The 25,162-nt window shown below is 36.0% G+C and overlaps 1 protein-coding gene and 1 pseudogene across 1 annotated transcript in view; one reads left to right on the forward strand and one right to left on the reverse strand.

Annotated features, from left to right (window-relative positions):
* The window catches only part of LOC149569048 (uncharacterized), a 52,793-nt gene extending 27,911 nt beyond the window's left edge, over positions 1 to 24,882 (reverse strand). Inside the window, exons 1-4 of the mRNA XM_089821832.1 lie at positions 24,542 to 24,882; positions 24,379 to 24,453; positions 1,445 to 1,504; positions 1,283 to 1,338 (exon numbers count right to left, since the gene is read on the reverse strand). Of these exons, the coding sequence (XP_089677958.1) occupies positions 1,283 to 1,338; positions 1,445 to 1,504; positions 24,379 to 24,453; positions 24,542 to 24,640 (290 nt within the window). The 5' untranslated portion in view covers positions 24,641 to 24,882. The remainder of the gene's footprint in view (positions 1 to 1,282; positions 1,339 to 1,444; positions 1,505 to 24,378; positions 24,454 to 24,541) is intronic.
* On the forward strand, positions 16,781 to 22,761 carry LOC149569049 (chorismate mutase 1, chloroplastic pseudogene; annotated as a pseudogene).
* Positions 24,883 to 25,162: the final 280 nt, after the last annotated feature.

Below are 25,162 nucleotides of genomic sequence, written 5' to 3' on the forward strand. Positions count from 1 at the left end.
CATTTTTATATCTATATGTACGTATGCACATATTATAATAATAAGGTGAAAGATCATATTAAATTCTTTGAGATACGTTTTATAATTCAATTAAATTATTTTAATTAGATTATTTTACATTTTAAATTATTTATTTAATAGCTCATACGGTTTCATCGCTTGTATCCTGATGTTCAAGTCGCTAAATCCTCAACCCATTTGCCCAATGATGGTGATGCTCCTATGCCTAATTCTTTTCTAACAATGCTTCCACCCCTTCAATGTGCTTCCTACAAGGAAATTCTCCGCAATTAAATCATATTACCATAACAAGTTATTTAATCATAACTAATCATAATGGCTAACCGCCTATTCAATTCCATGAATTCATGATAAATAATTATAACGACTATCTTACCATTTCGTAGGATTATAACAATGACTGTCAATTGACTTCATGTGAACCATAACAGCTATATTTTAAATTAGGTCAAAAAATTGGGATGTAACAAAAACCTCATGTATTGTCCAGGTTCAATCTCAAGTAAGTCATCAATCAAACAATTGCCAACAAGTAACATAGGCCCATCAATGGCCCCAACTTAGCCCTCAAATCAGCCAATGGCCAATTAGTGGCCTCACATTATCTCTAAAATCAGTCAATGCCACATCAATAACCTTCATTCAGCACATAGTCCTTCAAATAACCCATCAATGACCTCCACTTTGCCTTCACTATATTACCCGACAAGGAACATTATTGAAAGAGGTGAAACCACACTTGCCAATGAGAATATTATTGATGATAACCAACAAATGATAAACATGCACAAGTTTATCAATTGAATTGAACAAATCTAGACATACATGTCACATGCCAATCCTCCATTTTATATTGTCTGAGAGATGCTAAGATAAAAAAAATTTACAATGGATTTCAATCTTGTTGAATGATAATAAATTGGTGATTCCCTACATACAGAGCCTTCACGACTTTTTCATCATCAAAGAACAATGTCTTCATCAAGAAACAAGAATAGTCTACACTGACAAATGGTATATCATCTACATATTCAGTATATGTCATTTACCCCTAATTTGCCATTTCTTGAGGCATCCACAAGCTTCACAGTAGGCAATATATAATATATTCAAAGAGCATATACAATACATTAGAATGTTAATTCAATAAAAACTTCATGTATAAAAAGAGAATTTGACTAAACACTGTTCTTGGCGTTAATTTTCACCTTAGATACACAACTGCTTTAAATGTGCAATGGTTGGGCTCAAGTAAACCTACTCTTTGCGAAGGTCATTAATTTGTTTGTTCTTCCTTGCAATTTCCATTTGTGCAGTCTGTTAGGAGAAATTATGTGTGTCACTACCAAATCCAAACAGAACATAGTAATTCGACATGAAAAATCAAAGTGCATATGCCTGGACAAATAGCTTCAAGATTAACCTTGAACAAGCATGAAATGTTGCGAATCAAGATATCCTTGTCCTGCTGTAACGAGTGATTCTGCATTAAATCAATACAATATCAGTATGGTACCTGATTATAAATTTATTGCCCTTGCGTGTTTCACTAAAAAAAAGTAACCACTTAGCTATAATTCATGAAAATTCCATTTTCTTAATCAGGCAAATGCTAATTTATGTATCATTATTTAAGTTCTCATTTCATTATAGGCTAGCAAGATGCTTATAGACGTAATCATTAGAGAGATAAAGAAGTTTTTTTCTATCCTCCATATCAAGAAATTAAAAATAAGAAAAAAAAACCTATACAAAAAACTAAATTATACAAAAAGATGAATATTTAGAAAATATAGTCCTATGAAAACAAAGAAAGAAAAAAAAAATTCTTCTCCAAAATATCAAAAACATATTGAACAAAGGTCCAGCTTAGAAAAGAAATTTGTACTATTATACACCAAGTGGAACTCAAGAAGTACAAACAAAGAAAATTGATTTGGTAGAAATGCCCTAGCTTATGGAAAGTAGATCAAACAAAGCAAAAAGAGAGCACGAATATAATAAGACTTCAACAAATTAATCTATAAAATATAGAAATAGTATAAATCGCCCTTCCAAGAAAAAACCTCCCAATGAAGCATGGAGCTGATGCAGATCAAAAGGAGAAAACACGAAAGGAGACAGACACTTGTGTGTCTGTAGTAACACTCAAAAAAGAAAACACATGCATGTAGTAGCCCATTTTGTTTTAATAGGAAGCGTAATTTGAGTTTGAGAACCTAATTATAATCTTCAATAAACTTAGCATGTGGTGACGACTTATTAAATATGAGCACAATGTAATTTTGAGTGCATTAGAATTATTTTAGCTTAATGTTTTTGGATATATGCAACAACTGTAATATATCTGGGTTAAATTATTGCTTGGATGTTTATTGAAAATACTATAATCTTGCTTTTAGTTTTGATACTTTTATTACCATGACAGAATTGATCTTCTTGTTGTGGATACTTGCAAAGAACGCACACATAGTACCACAAAGATACTAACAAGGATGAAAGACTTGCATCTTGTTGTGACCTTTTCACACATCGCCCGATTGCAAACAGGGACCTCCTCTTTTAGCTCAATACGCCAAGATTTTTTTTGCAGTCAATGTCATCTTGGGACCCTTCAAATACATGGGTGGTTTGTGCTAAGTAAGGCATTGGGTATCTTTTGCCTTTTGGTCTAAAGAAGAAAGTTTGTGGGAATAGAGAATCTGGTCAGGTATGAAAAGGAAATTGGTCTTTCCAAGGGGATGCCAGTGAAATTTTGTGTTCTAATGAACGTGAAATTTTTGGGAATTTCTATTTTAAGTAAGTCTACTTTAAGTGAGTTTCACTATATCCCGAATTGGCCTTATTTTGGGCTTGGAAAAACTTATTATTTTTAGACATGTCTGTTTTAGTAAGTTTCACTATGTCCCCATTTGGCCTGATTTTGAATTTGGAAAAGCTTACTATTTTTAGTAAGTTTCACTGTGTCCCTGATTGGCCAAATTTTGTGTTTGAAGTAACAAACTCACTATTAATAGTAAGTCTATTTTTGGCAGGTCCATTTCTAGCAACTGATGAGCACTGATAAAGGAACAAACAGAGAGCATCCAATTCTAAATCTGAAAGAATGAACAATTAAGGCAGATGATCCAAATTTAGCTAAATTTAAGAAAATCTTTGATCCTCTTCATGAAACGTCTGGAAGAGGAAGGGGCATGAAGAACATTGAATTTCGCTACATTGGGAGAAAATCCTCCTCCACCCTAAATTTGTGCCCAAGAGGGGGAATTCTCTCAACTCAAGGAATTTCTTCAAAATGGAAAAATCCTTCTGCATGCTCCATTTGCATCCAAGAGGTGGGGTTCTCTCGGTCCAAGCAATTTCTTCAAAATGGAAAATTCTTCTTCCATGTCTAATATGTGCCCAAGATGGAAAGAACAAGGAAAGACTAAAAAATGGGCAAGTAAAAGAAAACTTCTTGACTCCTCAAATGCGCCCAAAGTAAAGAGAATGAGAACATTGAAAAAATGTCTTAAGTTTTGTGAAATTCATCCACGTCTAATATGCGCCCAAGTTGAAGAGAACAAGGAAAAATCAAAAAATGGCTAAGTATCAGAAATTTTCTTGACTCCTCAAATGTGTCCAAAGTTGAAGAACTTGGAAGAATGCAAAAGATGGCTATACACCAAGCTTCAAGAGCACCCATAAGCATTATTTCTTAAGTGTCAAGGAATTCAGTCAAAGAGGAAAAATCCTCCACTATGCCTAATTAGTGCCCTAGAGCATAAGTCCTCTATAGGCATTGAGTTCCTCAAACTTCTAAAAGCCATCACCCTACCTAATTGGAGTCCATGGGAATGGATTCAACTTGGTCAAGGAATGTGCTTCAAAGATTAAAATGCAATACCCAATATAGTCGACACCCAAGGGAGTAGATTCCACATCACCAAAGAATTTTTCATGTTATTCATATTCCTTGAAAAATATCCCATTTGTGCCCGAGGAAAGAAATTTCAAGGAATGGACAAAATTTGGCAAGAATGGAAATTCCTTCTCTAAATCTCAAATGCACACAAGGAAGAGAAGTGATTAGAGACAAAAAGAAATCTAAGTTTCTAAGGAGATATTTTGATGAAATATGGTGTCTTGACAAGTTGGAGGATGAAAGACATTAGTGCAAGAAAGATCCTATTGAAAGTATTGTCATTGATGTCAAAAGTATGGATATGAAATTACAAGGGATGAATGCAAAGAAGTCAACATTATGATAACTTTGAGAATATTAGTTTAGATTGCTGTTGAAGGGGAAGCACATTGATATGGAAGATATTATTTGTTTTAAAAGTATAGTAAAGGAAAGGACATAATAATAAGTGATAAGTCAACATCTCACAAAAGAAAAAACATAGTGACTATGCAGCATTTTATAATCTATGTGCAAAGACACCATTGAGATTCTTTAAATATACCTGTGCCAATGATTCAGAATTTGCCTTATGTCATGAACTAAGGAATCATCGGATGTGTATGAAGCAGAGATAATATCAGGAGTTTCAAATTAATACACGACCATATTGTCATTTAGGATGTCTTGGATTGACAACAAACTGTGTTCAGTCCCCAAACATGACATGGTCAACACCAAGGGTGATTTCAGGGCAGCGATATGTGAAGCAATGAATTGAACAATACCACTGAACGATTTGTATCACAGGAGTTATAAAAGTATGTCATCAGTTATCAGACCAAGTATAAAGTTTGGATAACTAATTGTATGCGTACGTCTACAGGATAAAACCATATATGCTTGATACATAAAGCGGAAAATCATTAGAAAATGCTACATAAGCATATCGATGCTGTTAAAGGAATTTAGAGTCAGCGTTATTCTGTACAGCAAAACAATTATTATAAGTCGAGACAAATATCATATTTGGAAAACAAAGCAGCGACATGTCAGTTAAAAAAAAAAGGTTCCAAAACATATACAGGTCAGCACTAGAGATTGGTTCGATAATTTTAAGACTGTCTACTTTGAGTCAAATAATATATACGGAGATTTCTATCAGCAAATGAGACGGCAGATTTAAAGTAAAGATACACAGTGGTATCGAGAGGCTGAATATATTTAATGATACCAGCATTTGTTAACAGAAATGAAAGATATGCGGATTATGAAAATGAAGTTGAAAGAAAAGCAACCACAATATATTCAGAAACACCATGCAATTGAGATGAAGTTTGAAATTTACAAGTCACAATAAAAGGAGCCATCGGGGAGTCTAAAGTCTTTGACGTGGATTGGGTGTGCAGCAGCACGAAGACATCTGTTGTGTCACATTGTAGCATGAATCATGATGCCATTCGAAGTTCACCAGATGTAATTCATATTTTAAAGAATCTGAATCTGTGTCACTGTGCGATTAAGACCAGTTTGTGAGGGACATATACAAAGATCAACTTTAACTAAAAATTTATTTTATGTAATAAGGTTTGAACGGAAGATTACATTTGTTAGTTAAAAAGATGTGACTTTCCACTTTAAAAGGTGTCTCTTAGGAGATGAAGATATAAATAAGAAATAGATTTTGACGAATAAAATAAGAGAGGAGTAGAGAAAAGAGTAAGTCAAGAAAAGAAAAGATATATCGAGCAGGGAATGAGAAGGGTGCAGATTATAAAATATATATGAAAATCTTTTAATAATAAATATGACATATGTTAATTAGAGTTGTAGTGAGCAGATATTTGAAATAACAGAATATTTTGGTGTGCAGGTTCAGAAGAGAAGTGAAAACAAAAAGTAAAATATATGAAGAAAAACTTACATAAGAAGTGAATAAAAAGTATGAAAGAGACATTTATATTAAAAATAAGAAAATAGAGAACAAAGATATTCAGATTTACAACTATATATAGTATAAGTGTGGGATAGAACAATAAGGAAGATTGCTGCTCTGTTAATAAAGATATAAATGAAGATATTTGCAGAAGTGAATGAGGATTTAAAGCAGATATACATATCAGTATGAAGAAAATATAAAGAGCATATAATATTGTAAAAGAAGATTCCATAAACCAAAAGAAGGGTGTGTGCTGATATAAAAGAACATACAGGGAGAAGTATAAGAAGCTGACTTCAAGGAGTTAAGTGAAAATAAGGGTGTGTGCTGAAAGATCTATACAAAGATAAGACGAAGATTTGTGTGCTAAGGTTTCCATCATCAGTTGAAGTCAGAAACATCATCAAGGTGGAACAGAAGCTTGTGTGCAGTGAGTTGGTGCTCACGAAGACGACAGTGGGGGTTGGTGCTTCCAGTAGGTCAGAACTTGTGTAGTGTGGAAGTTGGAGCTTCCAATGAGTCAGTACTCGTAAACATAGGGATTGGAGCCTCTAGTAGGTCGAAGCCTATAATACATAGTAAAGAACAAAGTTTATATAAAAACATTTATTGTCGTGGTTTTCTCGCACGTTAACTTTCCACGTAAATCATTGTGCAATTGTGTTATGTGCATAATTGTCGATTCCAACATTTAAAGTTATTTGGATTATAAAAAAAAAGAAAATTGGCAAAAGTTTTTATTATACTGATTCACACCCCCCCCACTCTCAGTATAGGCGTGTGCTCTTCAGATCTAGGGTGAAGAAATCTAGTCTAATGAAGCACAAGGACAACATGAGAAATCCAGCTCAAGGCATTCAAGATAAAGACCTCAAAGATCAAAGCTCAAGTACAAATGTAGAAGGAAATATCTAACATCTTGAATTTCCTTTGAAAATTCAAGACCATAGTCAAGTAGTTCTATGCGAGAAATTCCAGAATGATAGAATAATTGACAAGGGAATCCGATCTATTTCAAGAATGCGAATTCCCAACTAAGTACGCGGAAGGAAAAAATTGATCATGGATAGATAATTTCAGGTGAGTTAATCAAAGTTAGGATTGGTTAGAAAATATTGCCCATGATGTTCTTCCAATTTCTCAATTGTTAGACAAAGTGCTTTGATTTCAATGGAGAATGTAAAGATGAGTTTCCATGAATCATAATTTTTGCATCTATTGATTATAAATTGCATTGTCAAGTTAGCTTGAGCCCTTGATATATGGATGCTTAACTTTGAATATTAAATGTGCATTGTTCATTATGATAATTTATATTATGATATGAGAATTCTTTGCATAAACCTTAGAAGATTGCACCAATTCTTGCAAAGTTGTACTTGATCTTGGCAAAGTGAAACTTGTTTATCTTGGAATTCGTCCATTGATATCACTATCCTTACAAATAGACTAGGTTTCTTACACCCTTTCTCCTTTTACTTTCAGTACAATTCAGTTCGGTCATTCAAAGCAGAAGAATCTCGAGATTGCAATATTTGATAAAAAAGTTCCAACTAGCATTGGAAAAGAGGTGAAGAACAATTCAAACATAAGTCTCTTTGTGTTACTAGAATATCACAACAACATTGAGCTTATCCACATGTCAAGCCTAACAGAAAAGAACCTTGAAGTCAACCGTATAATCTTTTGCAATCTTAGCTTATGCAGAATTTTGCTCAGGAGAGGATAAGATTCCATAGTATATTATTTTGTGTTGGTAGATCCCAAAACACACTTCGACACATCCTTGGGACAGAAAACAACAACATTAAAAAAATCACTTGCATTTGAAACTTCTTGTTGAAGTAAAAAAGGCCTTTAAATGTGCTACTTAATTTTGTATGTGTACCCTCATAAGTTGTAAGCACCTTATTGGTGTGTAAAATTTCATGATTATTTAGCACCCGCCTAGTGTTGTTTCACCTTAACATGCATAATAGGACTTCATATGGCACCTAATGGGCACCTAAATTCAAATAGAGGTCCTCTATTATTTTGATATTGTTCAAAATCAAGGTATGACCTTATTTAAAGTATGTTCCTCTATTGTTTCTACAATGCAATAATTATCTACTCACATCGGCCCTATGTTATAGCCTTTGTATTCTATCCCAACCTTGAAATTGACTATGCATCATAATCCAGCATCCCTTATCTAATTGGAACCCATGGTTTAAATTTAAGCCTTGATTGGTAGGCACACAGGGCCTAGGCATTCTACACCTCAGGTTTTGGTTTGAGATTTAAATCAAGGGCCCATCTTTGATGCAAGGATGGGTGGAGAATTAGGGCCTCAAGTGCACCTAACTATCCAAACACCCTATTGAGTAAACACAACAGAAGCAACAACACAGAGAACAACACCAAGGAGAGAAGAAACAATAATATCTTTATTAATTCATCATAATATCAGCAAACATGTCAAGCTGTAAAGCCTTCCGAGTTACGACCATTACAATGATCAGATATACATCAAATGCATCCAACATGATACAACTACGATCAGATATCCAAACTCTCACTTGCTGACTTCTACAATTCTTTTTTTCTTACTTGATCTCTCTTTTTTCTAAACCTAAACTAGACTCACTACTTATACTTGCCAAAACGGCTTACAAAAGATTCTAGATCTTTACATAAAAGAAGGTTGACCTCATAACAGTATGCATGCATCCCAATGCACAATCCATACATTAAATTCATAGCTCAAATTAAATGAAAAAGTCGGCTCACACTAGGAACCAATCACAGACAAACTCGGTCAAAGAAGGAACCAAGCATAAGCAAACTAGCGAGCTCACTCGGCACTTGAAGGAACTCGGCAACCACAGAACTCAGCCAAAGCAAAAACTTGGCCACTACTGCACTCAGCAATCACTGCGCTCCATCAATACTGCAACTTGACAAAAACTACAACTCAGCAATAACTGACAGAATGCACAAAGATGAGCAGGATAGCAAGACAACCCAAGATGCTCCTGCATCAATCTTGGTGGTTTAATGGGACATTTGGACTTGTGGTGACCAAGTAGAAAATAATGAGGGATGGAAAACAAGCATGTGAATCGAAGCAAAGTTAGAAATGAAAGTCAAAGTTTCAAAAATCCTCAAGCCACTTGAATCTCCGCCATGATTGAACTTGTGTCATAGTGCTTAGGATCTTCGCTTCCTATTTGCAATATAAGTGAACGAAAGAGTTTGGAGAGGCTGAACAAACTTATAAGGTGACATATTGGCAGAAGTTCTATTTAAGTGAGGAGGAATCATCAAAGGGTGACAAATTATGCCACCCCAAGTGGATCCCATTCCTTTATCCTAGCCTATTTCCACTTGTACTTTACTTTAATCCTTGAGACCCTTAAGTATCCACCTTTGATCATGAAGCAAATGTCTTGATTACAAGGTATAGAAGGGACAAATGAGGCTATGCAAATCTGATATCAAGGAGGGAAGAAGGTGAAGCTAAGGGTCCATGATCCTCATCTTCCAGTAAATTCCACCAAGCATGCACTAGATCCTTAGACAATTGCAAATCTTGTTGGGAAATAAGGGACTTCTCTCAGCATAACAAAACAACAATGAAGCATCAAGGCACGTGGGACAAGCAAGAGCATGATGCCTCTATCGGGGGGGGTTGAACAAAATTTTGGAAGTAATATATGTTAAGCAGAAATTTGGGTTGAGTAAAGAGGAATACTCAAAGGGTCACAGGTTCCACCACCCCAAGAGGATTCCATCCTCAGTGTGATCAAAATTCTGCCCAAAGTCACAAATAGAATCCTCAAGCCTTTGCGAGTTTTGACTTGGATGGAGACAAATCTAGTCTAATGTCGAAGAGTTGGATGTAAAATGAAATTGATGGACACTGTAGTACGAGTCAACAAGAAAGTTCCTCACAGAGAGTGAATTTCACCCTCCTATGAGGATTATTTGTTCTCGCCATCCAAAATTCCACCTCATGTTAAGGCTCAATAAGTACTCAGAATGACAACGAGTATGACTTAAGCAAAGATAAACATTAGAAATATCGAACTGCCTATCTAGGTCGTCCTACATGGCCAAAATAAATTGATTAAAATATTTTCTTATTGGCACCTATTATCCAAGTCGGCCTATAAGAAGAAGAGGAAGTCGAAATTAATTGTTTGATTGGCCAAATGGATGCCAAGTCAGCCTCTTGTAGTGGCATGCTTTTTCAAGGTCACCCTTACATTTAAAACATAAGGAAGTGAATGCATCTTAGCAAAACATCAATCATCAGTCTCTACTTTGGTAACAACAAACTTATCCCCCAAGGTAACGAAGTTGATTGGCTCCTTAATTGTACCATACAATATTTTTTAAGATGTTGAGGTAATCTAAGAAGTTGATGGGCTAGCATCTAAGGGGTGGCAATAGGAGTGAAAATGGGGCATCATCTCTATTTATTTTCAAATTCCTAGTAAACTTTTATTTAGATTGAGAAATCTCTCTTGTTGAGCAATTATAAGTTTTCATTTTATAAATTTGCAAAGATTTATTTTATGTTAGATTTGCCTTTCACAAATTTAATTCAAGTCAAGATATTAAAGTAAAAGTTGAGACCAAGATCAAAGTGAATTTGAAGATCAAGTTCAAGTCAAGTTTACAAATGCGAGATGCAAAATGCAATTCCAACCATATGAAGATGTCTTCAAGAACAATCAAGAATTACATTAAGATCACAAGTGTAATCCAATTCGAAACACAAGTGCAAATTCAAGTCACGGCCATGAGGAAAACTTTCAAAAAATAGAGAAAGTTAGAGAAGATGAATCAATTTGGGAATATGAGCCACCAAAATCATCCTCTTTGAGTTGATAGTTTCGAAAGAGTGAACCAAATTCATGTAATATCTCGATTGAATATTCAACCAAATTCCTCACGAAGTAATTTCAAAAGTATAATAGAGAATTCTTGCAACTTCAGATATAAATCAGCAAACAATAACCCCGGGAAATAAATTATTTTTATTCTAATTTCCAGCAATACACATAATTAACAAATAGCAATATATTTTCCAAACAAATACTACAATCCAATTCTTCAGCAGAATAAAGTTCAACTCCAATCGCAAATACAGAAATGACACTCGGATTGGAGAATAGAAATAAGTTTAAGAACAAGTGAGACACGCCATATGACGTCTCCACAAAAAATGGGTTTTGTCCATCGTCTTTTGGCTCGAGGGTTTCCGTCCACAAGCCACCTGAAGCTGAGCTTCCAATTCTTCAAGAGAAGAAATCTGAATCCAAAACCAATATCCAAGCATAGCAAAAGAAACCAGCTCTCCTCCTTTTAATGTCTAAAGCCAAGACTCTTTGGCTTCACTTACCTTGTCTCCTTGTCTTCTTGCCATTTTGTCTCTTACTAACCCACCTTTCTTGCCATTATGTCTCTTACTAACCCACCTCATAATATTAAATCGACCTTTTATAAATCTGCATTAAGCTCCAATAAGCCAAATATAATATATCTTGATTTAGACTTTAAATTTCCTAGTGCCCAAAAAAGGAACGTTACAGTCCTCCCTCCTTGAGATTGCTTGCCCTCAAGCAATCAATATCAAAATCCCATACCAATCAGCCAGTAGTGCTACAACCCAACCTAGAACCACTGAGATAGCATCCTGTCATACAGTGAAGCAAGGAGTAGAAGTGCAACCATCCATCCATAGGATCCCTGAATCCCAAGTCAACCTGAAAAACACTGCTAACCTATATGTTGCATGACTCTGAACATGACTGCATCCAATCTCAAACAGTGAGGTAACTCATCGTGATCCACAAAATGCAAGGGATACAACATGACAACTCCCAGATTCAGACCAGCCTATCAAATCGATCCTGAGCATAGGAATAGATGTCTAACAATCCACCATCTTCCTGAATCAGCCAGCTGACCAAATAGATGTCAAACATACCCCCCATATGCATAAACGATCAACTCATCAGAACCCCAAATACTACTGCCATACTGTAGATCAGCAACAAGAATGTCAATGATGTCATCACGATGTCACTGAACTGGAAAGGTAAACATCTCATATGGGATATCCCTCAAGTAAAGATGACTACATAGATTTGCATAGAACTCAATAGTCCTTGTAGACCATGTCAATTCTGAAAATATAACGGTAGACCCAACAGAGCAGTCATTGATAACTGAAGAAAGCACTACGATAAAATCACCAACTAGTGACTAAATAGCTGTCATCTCATAAAAACTCAATGATAAATCTTTACACAAACTATAGAAGCCCTCCATACACATTAAGGACAACTCTGAATTTTTTGATTCACCATAAGTGTTATCAATCAAATTTTCCCCTCTCTCAACAAGAAGTTTGCCGTCAGAGGAGTTTCCGAACTAATTTCGCATGATTCCTCTTTAATCTCATGGTGTAGCAAACGAGTATCACTGCTGGTTGAAAATTAGAACTCTGATGGTTCCCTAGTGTCCTCACTTTGCACATTTCAAACACCCTTTAACCCCAAATAGTATAGCGACAACTTGTTCCAATACATGTAGACCCTTGTTCATTTTCCTTTCCATGTATTAAGGCTATCGTTTCATTTGAATGGGAAGATAATCTTTTTAAAAAGGTTCAATCACTTCACCAACATTTAAATTGTCTCTAACATGTAGTTTGCTGACCATATTGTCTCTCATTTCCACCCTCATGAGTTCATCAACACCCACTACTATTTGTTTGATTTCCAACTCCCAGGTGCCCCCTTATTCCCCTTGGTTTGTGGATGACACAAACTGATTTTCTCACTTGTATTGAGAGAAGTGAGCCATGCTAAATTGGTAACAGTGGTCATCAACCTCTTTTTCTCTGTCCCTCCCAGATTTGATGGCAAGATCCCTTTCCATTAATAGCTGCAAATAATCTGATTTCATTCCTTTGAATGCTTCTTTGATGGTGTGCAATTGAGAACTAGTAACACAACATGCAATTCCTCCATGCATCTCACCCATTTTGGTCTTCCAAATGAGATCTTCAATGAATTTGTGAGAATCATCTACCTTTGCTAACACTTGCACGAGCCTCTCTTCCATAACCAAAATCATATCCATCAAATTATGCAGTGATAAAGGTTTGTGTTCAAATTCATCTAGTGAGTATGGGCTGTCACACATCGGATTTTCTGATTCGTCTTCAACTGCTAGAGCAATTTCATCATCACACTTAATTGGTTCTATAGTTGGTGTCATGCACTCTTCGTGAAGTGATAATGGAATAGCATCATGTTCATAAATGGATTCCTCAAAGGAGTTTTTCTCTTCACCAGTTTATCAATAGTAATCAGCAATTCACCAATTAAGAGTTTAGAATACCTCATTACTAGCAATGGGTTCTTCCATAATATCGTCCTCGGTTGGATGTCAACATCTGGAATTCTTTCAGGTATATTTGTTTTAGCTTGTGCCTCATGAATCAAGTCTTCACTTATATATGCTTCTATGTCCTTACCAATGTTTGGTTGCATAAGTTCTTCTTCTTTATTGACTTCACAATGATGATCATGTGTCCAAAACTCATGACATGTAAAGAAAATATGTTCTCTTCTCATTTGGTTATCGCTCAGATTCAAAGATCCTGCAACCTATATGCTTGCTGATCTTAGCTCATGTTCGGTCATGAATATTTTGAACATGTTAAACTTACAATCAATCAATTCCTACACAAGCTCATAAGCCATGGGTGAGATTACGTTCTTCCTTCTCCATATAGTCAACAAATCTGATTGTAATTACTTACATATGGCATCATCCTCATCTAAGATTAATGACATGATGGTTTTTATGCAAGCTCTCACATTGTCTGGTTGATGTTTCCTGTATTCCCTTAAGAACCATTGTATCAACTGTAGGATCATTTCTTCACAACCAAGATCTAACATGAGAATAAAAAATCTGGTCTTTGCCATGAGTTCTAAGCTCTTCACCTTCTCACCAAAGGTAGGGGCCTTAATGTCATGTAGTCCATTTAAATGGTCCACAATAATTTGCAATACCTTATTCAATGTGCTATCATCATAAGGTGTAATAGGAGTCGTGCACCTGATAATCTCACTACAGCAAGTAGCAACTATTAACCTCACCTCTTCACACAAGTGCTTCATTAACCTATGTTGGACCAAGGCAATCTGGATGGTTGTAAGACACAATTTAATAGCCTCCGATCAGACTGGTCCACCTTGGATAGATATGCATCCATCCCTTCCAAATTCAGAAGTGTGCCTTCCAAAGATTTCATGGAACCCAATTGTAATCCAATTATATAGAGCTTGTTACCTATTGTTTTTGCCTTCTACAAATCCCTTACTTGTCAATGATCAAGAGTGTCCTTAAATTCTTTGGAGAGAAATGTCTTTTAGATTTTCCATTCTCTTCATTTATACACTTTCGCTTGAGTTACAACTAGTAACCAATGTAATGAACAGTAAAGCACACCTCTGGAAGTAATAGAACACCACAAATTTGCAATCTAAGCTGAAATATATAGTCTAGCCTGTTTAATGAAATTGTATTTGATGTATTGAAAATACGAAGAATACCTTCAAACTTTCAGATGTCCTATATCCGCTATGATTTTATGAGATTAGGGCTAGCAAGACCTGAAGTATTTCACACAGCACCCTTCTGTAACTTACTTATTAATGAAATTTGCTCCATCAAAAGGAGGCCAAATAAGGAGTCTGGGCCACAATTTTATTTGAAACGAGGGACCATTAAATGCATCAGCTTTGACACTTGTGATTTTATAATCACCATATAATAATGATTCCCGATGTATCATTGAAGACTTTAGCGACTCAATACATATAGGCTTCTAGTTTGTAACGCCAGCAATAGTAATCAAACTTCCAATTTGAATTGCACGACAGACCCATTCACACAACATTATGAAATCTGCTCACAGTGTTATTTCTTCAACGTATATATCAGACCATATAAGAATCACCACAGATTAAGCTTGGACCCTTTTAAACACAATGTTTGAAATATTGAGTGCAGGTCCAAAACAACTACAGGAATACTTGAAAATATTTTTTTCTCCTTACTACTGCCTCCGCATGAGCAATTATCATTTCTTTGGTTTAAGTAGGAAATCTCCGCCTTCGCTTCTGTGTAAATCCATTATCTAATGTAAGTCTCTGCCTCAATATGAACTTCTCGGCTCAGTTTACATTTCACATCGCTTAAGCCCACAAAGACCCTATGCATTTAACAGTTCCACTAATCTCCACCTTCACTTCTGTGTAAATCCATTATCTAATGTAAGTCTCTGCCTCAATATGAACTTCGCGGCTCAGTTTACATTTCACATCGCTTAAGCCCACAAAGACCCTATGCATTTAACAGTTCCACTAATATTTTTTTTATAAAGCTCGCAGGAAGTTCAAGATTGTCGATAAAATCTAATGGCAAGTCAATTCCAAGGAAAATCACTACAAATTCGAACCATTCACTGTTACCATTTTTTCCTCAGAAACTAAAGTTCATCCTCCTAGAAAAGACAAGTGTTCAATCTCCCTGACATGAGATTCTTCTGATTCTGATGCTCAGTAACACACAAAAGCTCACATTTAGCAATACCCGATGTTTCTGGTAAACTACAACATCCATTACACAACATTTTGTCTTTCATGATTTCCTTCTGGATTTTTCAGTTAAGTTGAAGCTATTGCATCAACATATTTGATCACATTTTTCATATCTAGCCTCTGCTTTATGACAGCATACTTTCATTTGTCAAGGCTGATTCCAAACAGGGGTTTGATTGAGGCAAACCGCTCTATACAACCTTCTTCCCCATTTTAGTGTGTGCTGGAACAAGTGGCAAACCTGTCATTGTAGATCTGGAAAGTACAAGATCCGACAAACAATCCAGGAAATAAAAGTATGGGGTATATAGCGAGCAAGGCATTCTATACCTTCCAAATCAGCCTCAAGTTCAAACCACAAGTCAATACTAATATTTAAATGCTGTTTCAGGTCATTGCAGGTTCTTGTCTGATTTCTGATTATCTGTTTCTGCTGAAAGTTGTCATTTAAGCTTATTTAGCCTTTCATCTTGCATCATCCTATCATCACCTCCTCTAAATCAATTACAGAGAAGGGTCATTGCACCCGCTTAGCACTTAAATCCTATTTGAGCCTAGTGGATCATTGTAATGTCCCCTTCTCCGCACTAACCTTAATGGCGCCTAGTTGGTCTATCTTTCCATCCGGATAGGCTAACGGCATATGATTTAGGATGCCAGCCAGTCATAGGAGTTTGGGTTTCAGTTGAGGAGATTTAAATGGGGCATCCTAAGGTTTAAGTCACTTTATTTTATATGATTGAAATATAAAGTACTTTATTATTTAAAATCACTTTCGGACAAAATGACTTAAGTGACTAAAAGACGAAATAGTCTTTTATCCCACATTGCTAAGATGTTTGTATCTCCCCACACTTTGAAGTTATTTAAGAAAGCCTTTTGCCTTGGGATTAACACCAACGAATATATGATATTTTCTACAAAATCCTAATGGTTGCTTAAATGTGACCGGATATTTCCTAGGACGAAACCCCTAAGGAAAATAGTGAGGCTGGACACAAACCTGGCACTCACATTGATTTTCAGTATTGAAGTAATTCACCACATTGACCTACAGGAATGTGAAGCTCAAAAGCAAAAGAGAACAGGAGATTAAAATCAGTCAGCATATGACAAGTATGTACGGATTCCATTGTTATTTGGGCAGACAATATTATGCAACTAAGAATTCAGTAGTTTGAGGGATGTATGGCCAGTTGGTAGCAGTGGTAGCTATGCATTAACAATGGGACGTCAGTCTGTGAAATTTGAGCATGGTGTTCGATGACGTTGGATTATCTATCTGCAGCCACGTTAATCACAACTTCCATTGCGGTAACATTCAATAAGTACGTGGATTAGCAGCAGCAAAGATATCAAGGTGATCATCCACTTAACATGAATGGAGGAACACCACTGTGTAGTGAGAAGCAGTAGAGCATGCTGTCGGGAGGTAACCTCAGCTCATTGGGTGGGAGAAGAGTGTAGCCGTGACTATTATTTCCAAAGCCGTGGAGTTACGGCATCTTCCTTCAAGTGTCTGCATATGCTATTGAGCCAATACAGGAAGTGACTGTGGGGAAGACATTGGCAGGCAGTGTTCAGACTAAGTATCACACCAATCTGCAGAAGACGGAACTAGGGTCGATAACGGCAAACATACATACCTTCAACAGGCGGCAATTCCCTGAATGAATACGGGTGTGTTCACTATCTCAAAATCTAGTTAAAATATTTAAGTTCATTCTTGTAATTTCTTGGCATATATGGAATAACGAAAGCCTGTTATTTACTAAACTTTGACTGCATATTCGATTCTTCTTGGCCATTTTTTGAGATCATTATTGTTGTAATTGTTTGGCATTAATGAGTTAACATGTGAGAAATAGTTGTTCATTTACATGAGATTCAACAATCACAACAGTAGCATCAGCATTGTTCTTTATCCAGCCTGCACACCAATTAGTTGACTAAATTCCGAGAGACAGAAATTGATTTTCTCTAGTCAAATTAAGGGTCGAATTATTACAATCATCTTGTTAGAATATATAGTCCACTGATATAACTGGGGGGGGTGAATCAGTTATCAAACTATTATCAGAATTATCAACCTTACACAAACTTAACCATATGAGCAATATAAACTGAAACCACAACAAGATACTCACACACAATAACACAAGAAATGTTAAGTAGGGAAACCCTTGATCAGAGGGAAAACCCCGATGGGGATGGTACCCACAAGATGATGTACTAATATAAATATTCCTTGTTAGAGGATGGACCCTATTAGGAGTCTATGAATACATTCAGTACATATGAGTCCCTATTAGGAGACTTTGAATCCCTGTTACGAGATTCCAACCCTATTAGGAATCGTGCCAACCCTGTTAAGAGTTGTGGAAGACAACTGGACCCACTGCCCAAACAGCTCCAAGGTTAAGACCAATGAACCCACTGTCCAAATGATCTTTGTATTATTCCTTGCAAAATAATAGAAATGAAATGTACTTCCTTCCTCTTCCTCTATTCTATCAATCGGACTTATGCTCCTTCTGATCTTGTAACCAGATCACAAATCTCGCATCTAATAATCCCTTGGATCGCTTACACACATTTACCAAACACTCTACTCCTTTTCGCACTTCGCACTTCATACAATGATCACAATACTTTACAATCAAGGAAAACATCTTTCCTTTATACCATATCTTCAAAATAATTCCTTGAGTCGACCTTGAGGCTTTCCCAATTAATTATAATAAGATAATTAATTAATTATAATTACAATAGCATTGTCATCTCATAGTCTATACAAAACTTCACACATGGGATACTAGGGCTTGCGCACTGGCTGATGTCATCAACGGACTGTCCTCTGTCACTGCCTGACTACGCATCTTCTCATTACATCTCAAATGTAAGATAGCAAACAAACATCAAGAACTGTTTTCCCAATACTCTGTCTCTGAACTACTCTCTGTAAATCAAGTACAACTTTCGTACATCTTCAACTTAGACTCTGCACACTCGACCACGTCATCAGGACACTGTGTCGAACATGTCCATAACTACGCATCACCAGACAATCAAACCATTGTCTATACCATTAAGATCTCTGTCTGCTACTCAGCCAGTCTTTACAAAAACCATGTTATGTTGACATCAATGACAAACACAGTTATGAATGCAACATGTCAATACTCTCCAATGCTTAGGATACTCCCCAAAGTAGTATCATAAGGATTCGTGCTAATACATCTTCCATTCAATTGTACAATAAGGAAAGAGGAACAAACCACCATTGCTTCTATTTTCTTGTTGTACACTACATATTGTTGTGGATCGAGTGAGTTGATTATTGTGCTCGTTTCTTTTGCTTGACCAACTATTAACATAAGTCTAATGGAATTGGATGATATAATACATAGATTTTTACAAGGTCCATATCATTGAAATGTCATTCCTAAAATGATTCCTTTCATTGGCTGTCATGACTCATGTTCCTAGAGTATATTTGATATTTGGATACATAGGTGCCCTCTTTTATTTAATTAGACATTTGCACAATTCAATGGATTATCATTTTACAAGACTTGCCTTCTTCAAAATATGGTCATTCACCTACATGAGTCTAGGATTGTGTACTTTGAAGGGATCTATTCTTCGTGGCTTAATGAAAAATCTTTGCATTATGTATGTGTGTGAGTGGATGTGTGTGTAACAAATATATAATTGTGTGCATACAAGCATAGATATGAGTACAAATACATATAATGCACAATAATATAATACTCAACTTGAATCTTGATCTATCACAAAATTTATTGGACCAATTTTCTGTTGGATATGCATTATCTGCTTTGTATGTTTTACACCAATTATAGACTGTAGCAAAAGAATGGGCTCTTATAGGTGGTTTGCAGTCCATAGATTGTGCCTATTGTATTGAAATACCACATAGTAGTTTCTTATATTAATGTGCATGTACATAATCACTTGGCTTAAGGTTAAACAATGAGTGCAAATAAATTTAATACAATGAGTGTTGTTTTCTTGGAGTTTTCCCAAGGCCAAATTTTCAAAATCAGCAACTTAGAAAGTACTTAAAGATTAAAATATTTTAAAGAACAGGTTTTTCAAAATATTCAATTACAAAATGTGTTAAATTAAAATTTGACATCTCGAAAGAGAAAATGCATGGCTTTAAAGCAAAAACATGTGGAAGAGACGATTTAACTAGCATTTTAGTTATGTCAAATTTTTACTAGTGTTATTTTTGTGTCTATAAAGTTTTGAGAGTTTAACTTTGTGAAAACTTGCCCAACAAGAAAAAATAGAGTACTTGCAGAGCTCGCATACTCTGCCCAAAAGGGTTTACCACAGTTAAATCTCACACTTGTAAGGAATTAGTGTTTACATAGGTATTTAGGTTAGGTATAAAGTTGTTGACAAACAGCTCTATATTATTTTTAGACTATAATATTGTTAGTATGATTTGTAGACAATATATATTATAGTTGTACAAAAGCTGATGGGGAGGTGAGTTGTTAGAACAACTCATACAAGTAAGAATTTGTTCTTATAATATTATGTCCTCAATAGGGAGCCAACGGGTTAATAAGGGTATAAAATGATCAATTAAATAAGATGCCGAAAAGCTAAAGTCTCAGCCAATTTTATTTCAATTATTCATTATAATATAGAGACACACCTTACGTTCCTATTTTTCAGTCATAGACATGGGGTCATTTTTAAGTTATAAATTATTATACTTGACAAAATATTTATCAAAGGATTTCTAATAAATGGTAATCTTAGTGCTTAAGACAAGTTGCCTAGAAGCCAGGATTTGTGGAGGAATTCGCTGCTTTGGGGATGGAGAGTCTTTATAAAGGGAACCAATGGCAATTAGAAGATTATTATTATGCATCTTGGTAATATATTTCTCTTCTCTGCAAGAAACAGCTAAGTCTTTTCCAGGACTAAACCACTGGAAGCTCATGCTTGGACGCAAACCCAAGCTTTTTCAGTGTTTTTCCTCTCAGCTGCAGGTTACAAAGGAGGTTGTGACAATAAACGAAAGGTTGCAATATTACTTTCAAGCGAGAACAGACTGAGTTGTTTCAGCTTGACAAGGCATCCATTAGAAATCAGTTGGAATAGAAATCACTGCATGTTTGAAGTATTCCAACAGCATATAATTCAATTATGATTGCAGCTAACTAGGTATTTACTGTAGACTCCAGAAGTTTAATGAAGGATGCATAAAGGGGTGCGACCTAGTATGTAGCTGCATATATGATTATCTCACTGTAATTTTTTCTTGCAGCCATCAGTAGAAAAAACTAGTATTTCTGTTAAGACTCTTTGCAGCTATTCGTTGTAATTGTGTTTATTGCAAATAGGAGGTTCCCAATAAGAAATGTTTGCATGATGTGGGATTTTTTCATGGTTATGATGAAACTTGGTTTCTGTTTGAGATAAAACTATGGGATTTCATATCTTTAAACAAGAATTAGTAGCAAGGGTATTTCATATAATACAGGAGATTAAACTCCTATATAAGTGTTATCTATTTTATTCTTTGAATGAGTTATAGGATCTTGCAAATATATTCTGCTTCTATGTCCCACATTTTTTAATATGGTATCAGAGCAGGCATGATTAAAGGGATTGAAGAGTATTCTATGCCTATTAATCTGTGATCCTTAATCAACAGGAAGGACTTCAACCATTTGCATATTTCCTATCAAAGTTTACATTCGAGTGATGTGATATACCACTTTCCACTTCTATTTGCATTACCAGATCTCCATTTGGCAGCATTTTTCATTGTTCATTCTCTGAGCCTTTGTGTTTGGTAGCTTAGTTCTTTCAAAAGGTCACAGCTCTTTTGTTTTTTTTTTCAGAAGGCTGCGGTATCCTTTTGCCTATTCCAATTTGTAAGATAGTTTGTGTCTATTGTTACAGGCCCTACGGTTGCTGACTGATATCATTACGAGGAAATTGACATTAATTGTTAAGCTTTAATAAGTGGATTTGGCCAAGAAGCTGCTAAGGAGCAAAAGATCAGGGGTGTTAGCAAGTAAAAGAAAGCACAATAGAAAAGGTTGCCAAATAATAAGAGAGAAGGAGACCTTGTGCATTATTATTCCTGAAGCATTGATGGCAATTTCTTGTTTGATCTTTTGTTGCTTGTGTCATCTTGACCTTTGTCATGTTTGGTTACTCATTGGCATTGGATCAAGCTTCTCACATGACTTAGTGCGTCACTAGTGTATTATCTAGCAAGCATGCTTTCCTCAAAAGAGGTATTTGATCATTTGCATTTGGCCCATGTTGTGGCTCGATTTTGTTTTGACTGCTTTTTAAGATTTGCACTTTGTGTTTATTGCTCTGAGGATTTATAAGCTAAGCAGACTGCACTCTTATCTTCTTACACAAAGCATTTAGAATTGGCGGAGCCTCACCTCATTCGGAGGTTGTATTGGCCTATGATTTTAAAGCACCCCTTTTCAATATGTGTTGGTTGTGTATTTTTGTCTTGTGGGCATCACTATGAAGTTGTGCCATCACTTTGTAATTCATCGCTACCCTAAGTATGTGGAGGAATGCAGTATATGCAGCTGAGAGCATAGTGCGTAGGAGGTCTTTCGGCCTCAACCACATTCAGCATCAAAATATATCAATTGGATCTCAGTGAGAACTTAACACTGGATGCCATCTACAATTCTTTGATTCAACAAGATAGTATTATCTTCAATCTTCTCGCGAGAGCACAGTACTGTTTTAATGCCCCCACTTATGATGTCAATGCATTTTGCATGTCTGGATTCAGGGACTTGCTCATTGAATTCGTTCTCGGAGACACTGGACACTTTCATGCCAAAGTTGGTAGTTATAAAAGCCTGGATGAGCATCCATTCTTTCCTGAAGGCTTTCCAGAGCCTTTGTTGCCACCTTTACGATACCCACAGGTCCTTTCTAAAAGGATTCATTATGGGAAGTTTGTAGCTGAAGCCAAGTTTAGAGTCTCTCCAGCTGTATATGAAGTTACAATCTGTGCCCAGGACAAAGACAACTCAATGAATTTGCTCATATTCAAAAATGTTTATTGGCTGTTCAGAAAAGAGTGGAAGAAAAAGCAAAGACATATTGTAGTTAGTTTGGATGTTACAAAAGTAAACTCAACCTACATGATTCGACCCTCTTAGATTGCCAATCTTTATGGTGAGTGGATCATGCCTTTAACTAAAAATTAAAAAGGTTCAAGCAGCACACCTAATTAAGAAGGCTTGATTAAAAGCTGTTAGTACTAAGTGTTTTTGTTGTAACAAAAAAAAATTGTGTTGTTTAAAGTGTATGACCACTGCTACCCAAAACTCCTTGTAAAAAATTGACATACCAAGAGTTGGGGGGAGGGGGGGTGTGGAAGAGAGATTATTTCCTCACAACTAATGAATTGAGCCTCAAAAGACAAATGTGCCAAGTAGTTATTTTATTGGAGGATAGAGGCACAGGAAACTAAAGGACATTCAATGACCTCTCGTGAATCACTAGTGACGGGGTTGTGATATTGTGTTAGTGGCAAAACAAATTACGCCAAAATGACTTAAGCTAAGATTGCTTTCCAGGTGGCAGCAGTAACCATCTCATATCATTTGAGATCAGAGTGGTAGTGATCTACAAAGATGGCTCCATACACGACTCTGAAGGCTTGGTATTCAAGCTTCTGGTGCAAGTGATTGGATATGACTGTCCCCAATCAATATTGTTGATTGTCTGCAAATGGATGTGTGTGAACCCATTCACAAGATGGTGTCAGTGATTGGAAGTGTTTGTCCCCAGTCACATAGGGTGGCGGTTATTATTGGATGTGTGTAACCAAAATCTTAATTGCTGTGAGCAGAAGTTTATGTCCCTGGTCATATCTTTGATGTCGGTGTTCTTGAATAGAAGTGTCAGTCCCTTTCCTGATGCAAGTACACTAAGCATAGTGAGGCTAGTTACACTATTGATATTTGAGAACGAGTACCTCAACTATGAACATTTAATTTTGAAGGAACATTTTTTCACCAACATTTCCGGTCACACTCCATGATCCATCATCAAGATGAAATCACAGAGTGACCCAAAATTTTGATGCAAAAAAATTCACACACAATCAAATCCAGAAACCAAAGCAAGAAACAATATGGATTGTGGAAAGTTGATATTCTTAAGTAAGTTTTCAAGTAGATATCTGCAGCCTTTAAATCCCCTCTATTAAAATTAGGGGTATGAAGCAAAAAATGGAGTTCAACATCCTCTTACTAATTGAAACAAAATTACATGACCATACAAACATCCATCTCACTTTTAGCAGAACAATAACCTCCACACTGAAATGGACAACATAGTTAAAAAAAAACTGCTCCAATCATTGAGTTTTTTTTAATGTGATCATCAAAAAAATAGAATACATTTATACCACGTTTAGCAGGATAACAAACTCCAACTAAATGGACAACAAAGCACAAATAAACTAGCTTTAACCACTAGCCTTTTTTTCCTTGAAATCATCAAAGAGTATAATCCATCTATACCACTTTTGGCAGAACAAAAGCTTCGACACTTAAATGAACAACAAGCTACAAATAAACTAGGTCTGACGTAGAATACATCTATCCCACTTTAACCAGAATAATAACTGCCCCAATGAAAAGGAACAAACTACAAAAAATCAGCTCTAACTCCAAAGCTCATTTTCCTTTTGATAATCAAAAAGTAATACAACTCCTTATTTTCTTTTTGGAGGGCGGGTGAAAAAAGGAGAAGAGATTCAACATTGAAAACAGCAGAAGAGCGAAGAGCAAAATAAATTGGAGAATGGATTGGACCTGTTTTCGCAAGGCTTCGCTTTCGATTTGAAACTCCTGAGCTTGTTTGGTGATCTGAGAAATATTCTCTTCCATCTGAAGAGAAAGCCCAGAAACTCAATGCCATTATATCATGACAGATGAAGCATAAGGAAGAGACGGAAAGGGAAGTGCAGTGAAATACCTGGAGTATAGATGTCTTGGGAAGCTGTCTGCCATCTTCGAGATCTTCGTACAGATCTGCGTAGAGTTCATCCTCTTCATCATCGTTTTGATCGCCCATTCTTATCAAATAAAAGGAAAAATTCCTGCAACACCTCAATTTATTTCATCCCGGGCGGTGTACATTCTTCTCCCAATCCTCAATATAAAGACGGAATAAGGCAATCTATTTCATCCTGCCCGGCACATTCATCTCTCTATCCTCGAAATAAACACGGAGCCAAGCAATCTGAATGTGCTTTGGCGGGAGTCTACTATTTATGCATTTGGCTCCAGATAAATCTGCTTTTGTTTGTTTGATTTGTCATAATAATTGGCCGAGGGCCTATTTCTTGTACGACCGAACTCATAGTCTGGGGCTATTTCTGTTGTGGTTGTACTCAAAGTTTGGGCAGGCCATTTCTAGAATGACAAAACATATAGTGAAATGGAAGATTTCTAAAATGACAAAACTCTTATTGAAATGAAAGATTTTTAATGAAGTCTATGAGACCGAAACGGCTATGCAGCCAACCATATCAACCTTTTATCTATGAGACCAACTCTTTAAGGAACTACAAGAAAATCTATTCATAGTTATAGT

The sequence above is a fragment of the Cupressus sempervirens genome, chromosome 3 (assembly GCF_028749045.1).
Source record: "Cupressus sempervirens isolate cs-2001-9-10 chromosome 3, ASM2874904v1, whole genome shotgun sequence".
NCBI lineage: Eukaryota > Viridiplantae > Streptophyta > Pinopsida > Cupressales > Cupressaceae > Cupressus > Cupressus sempervirens.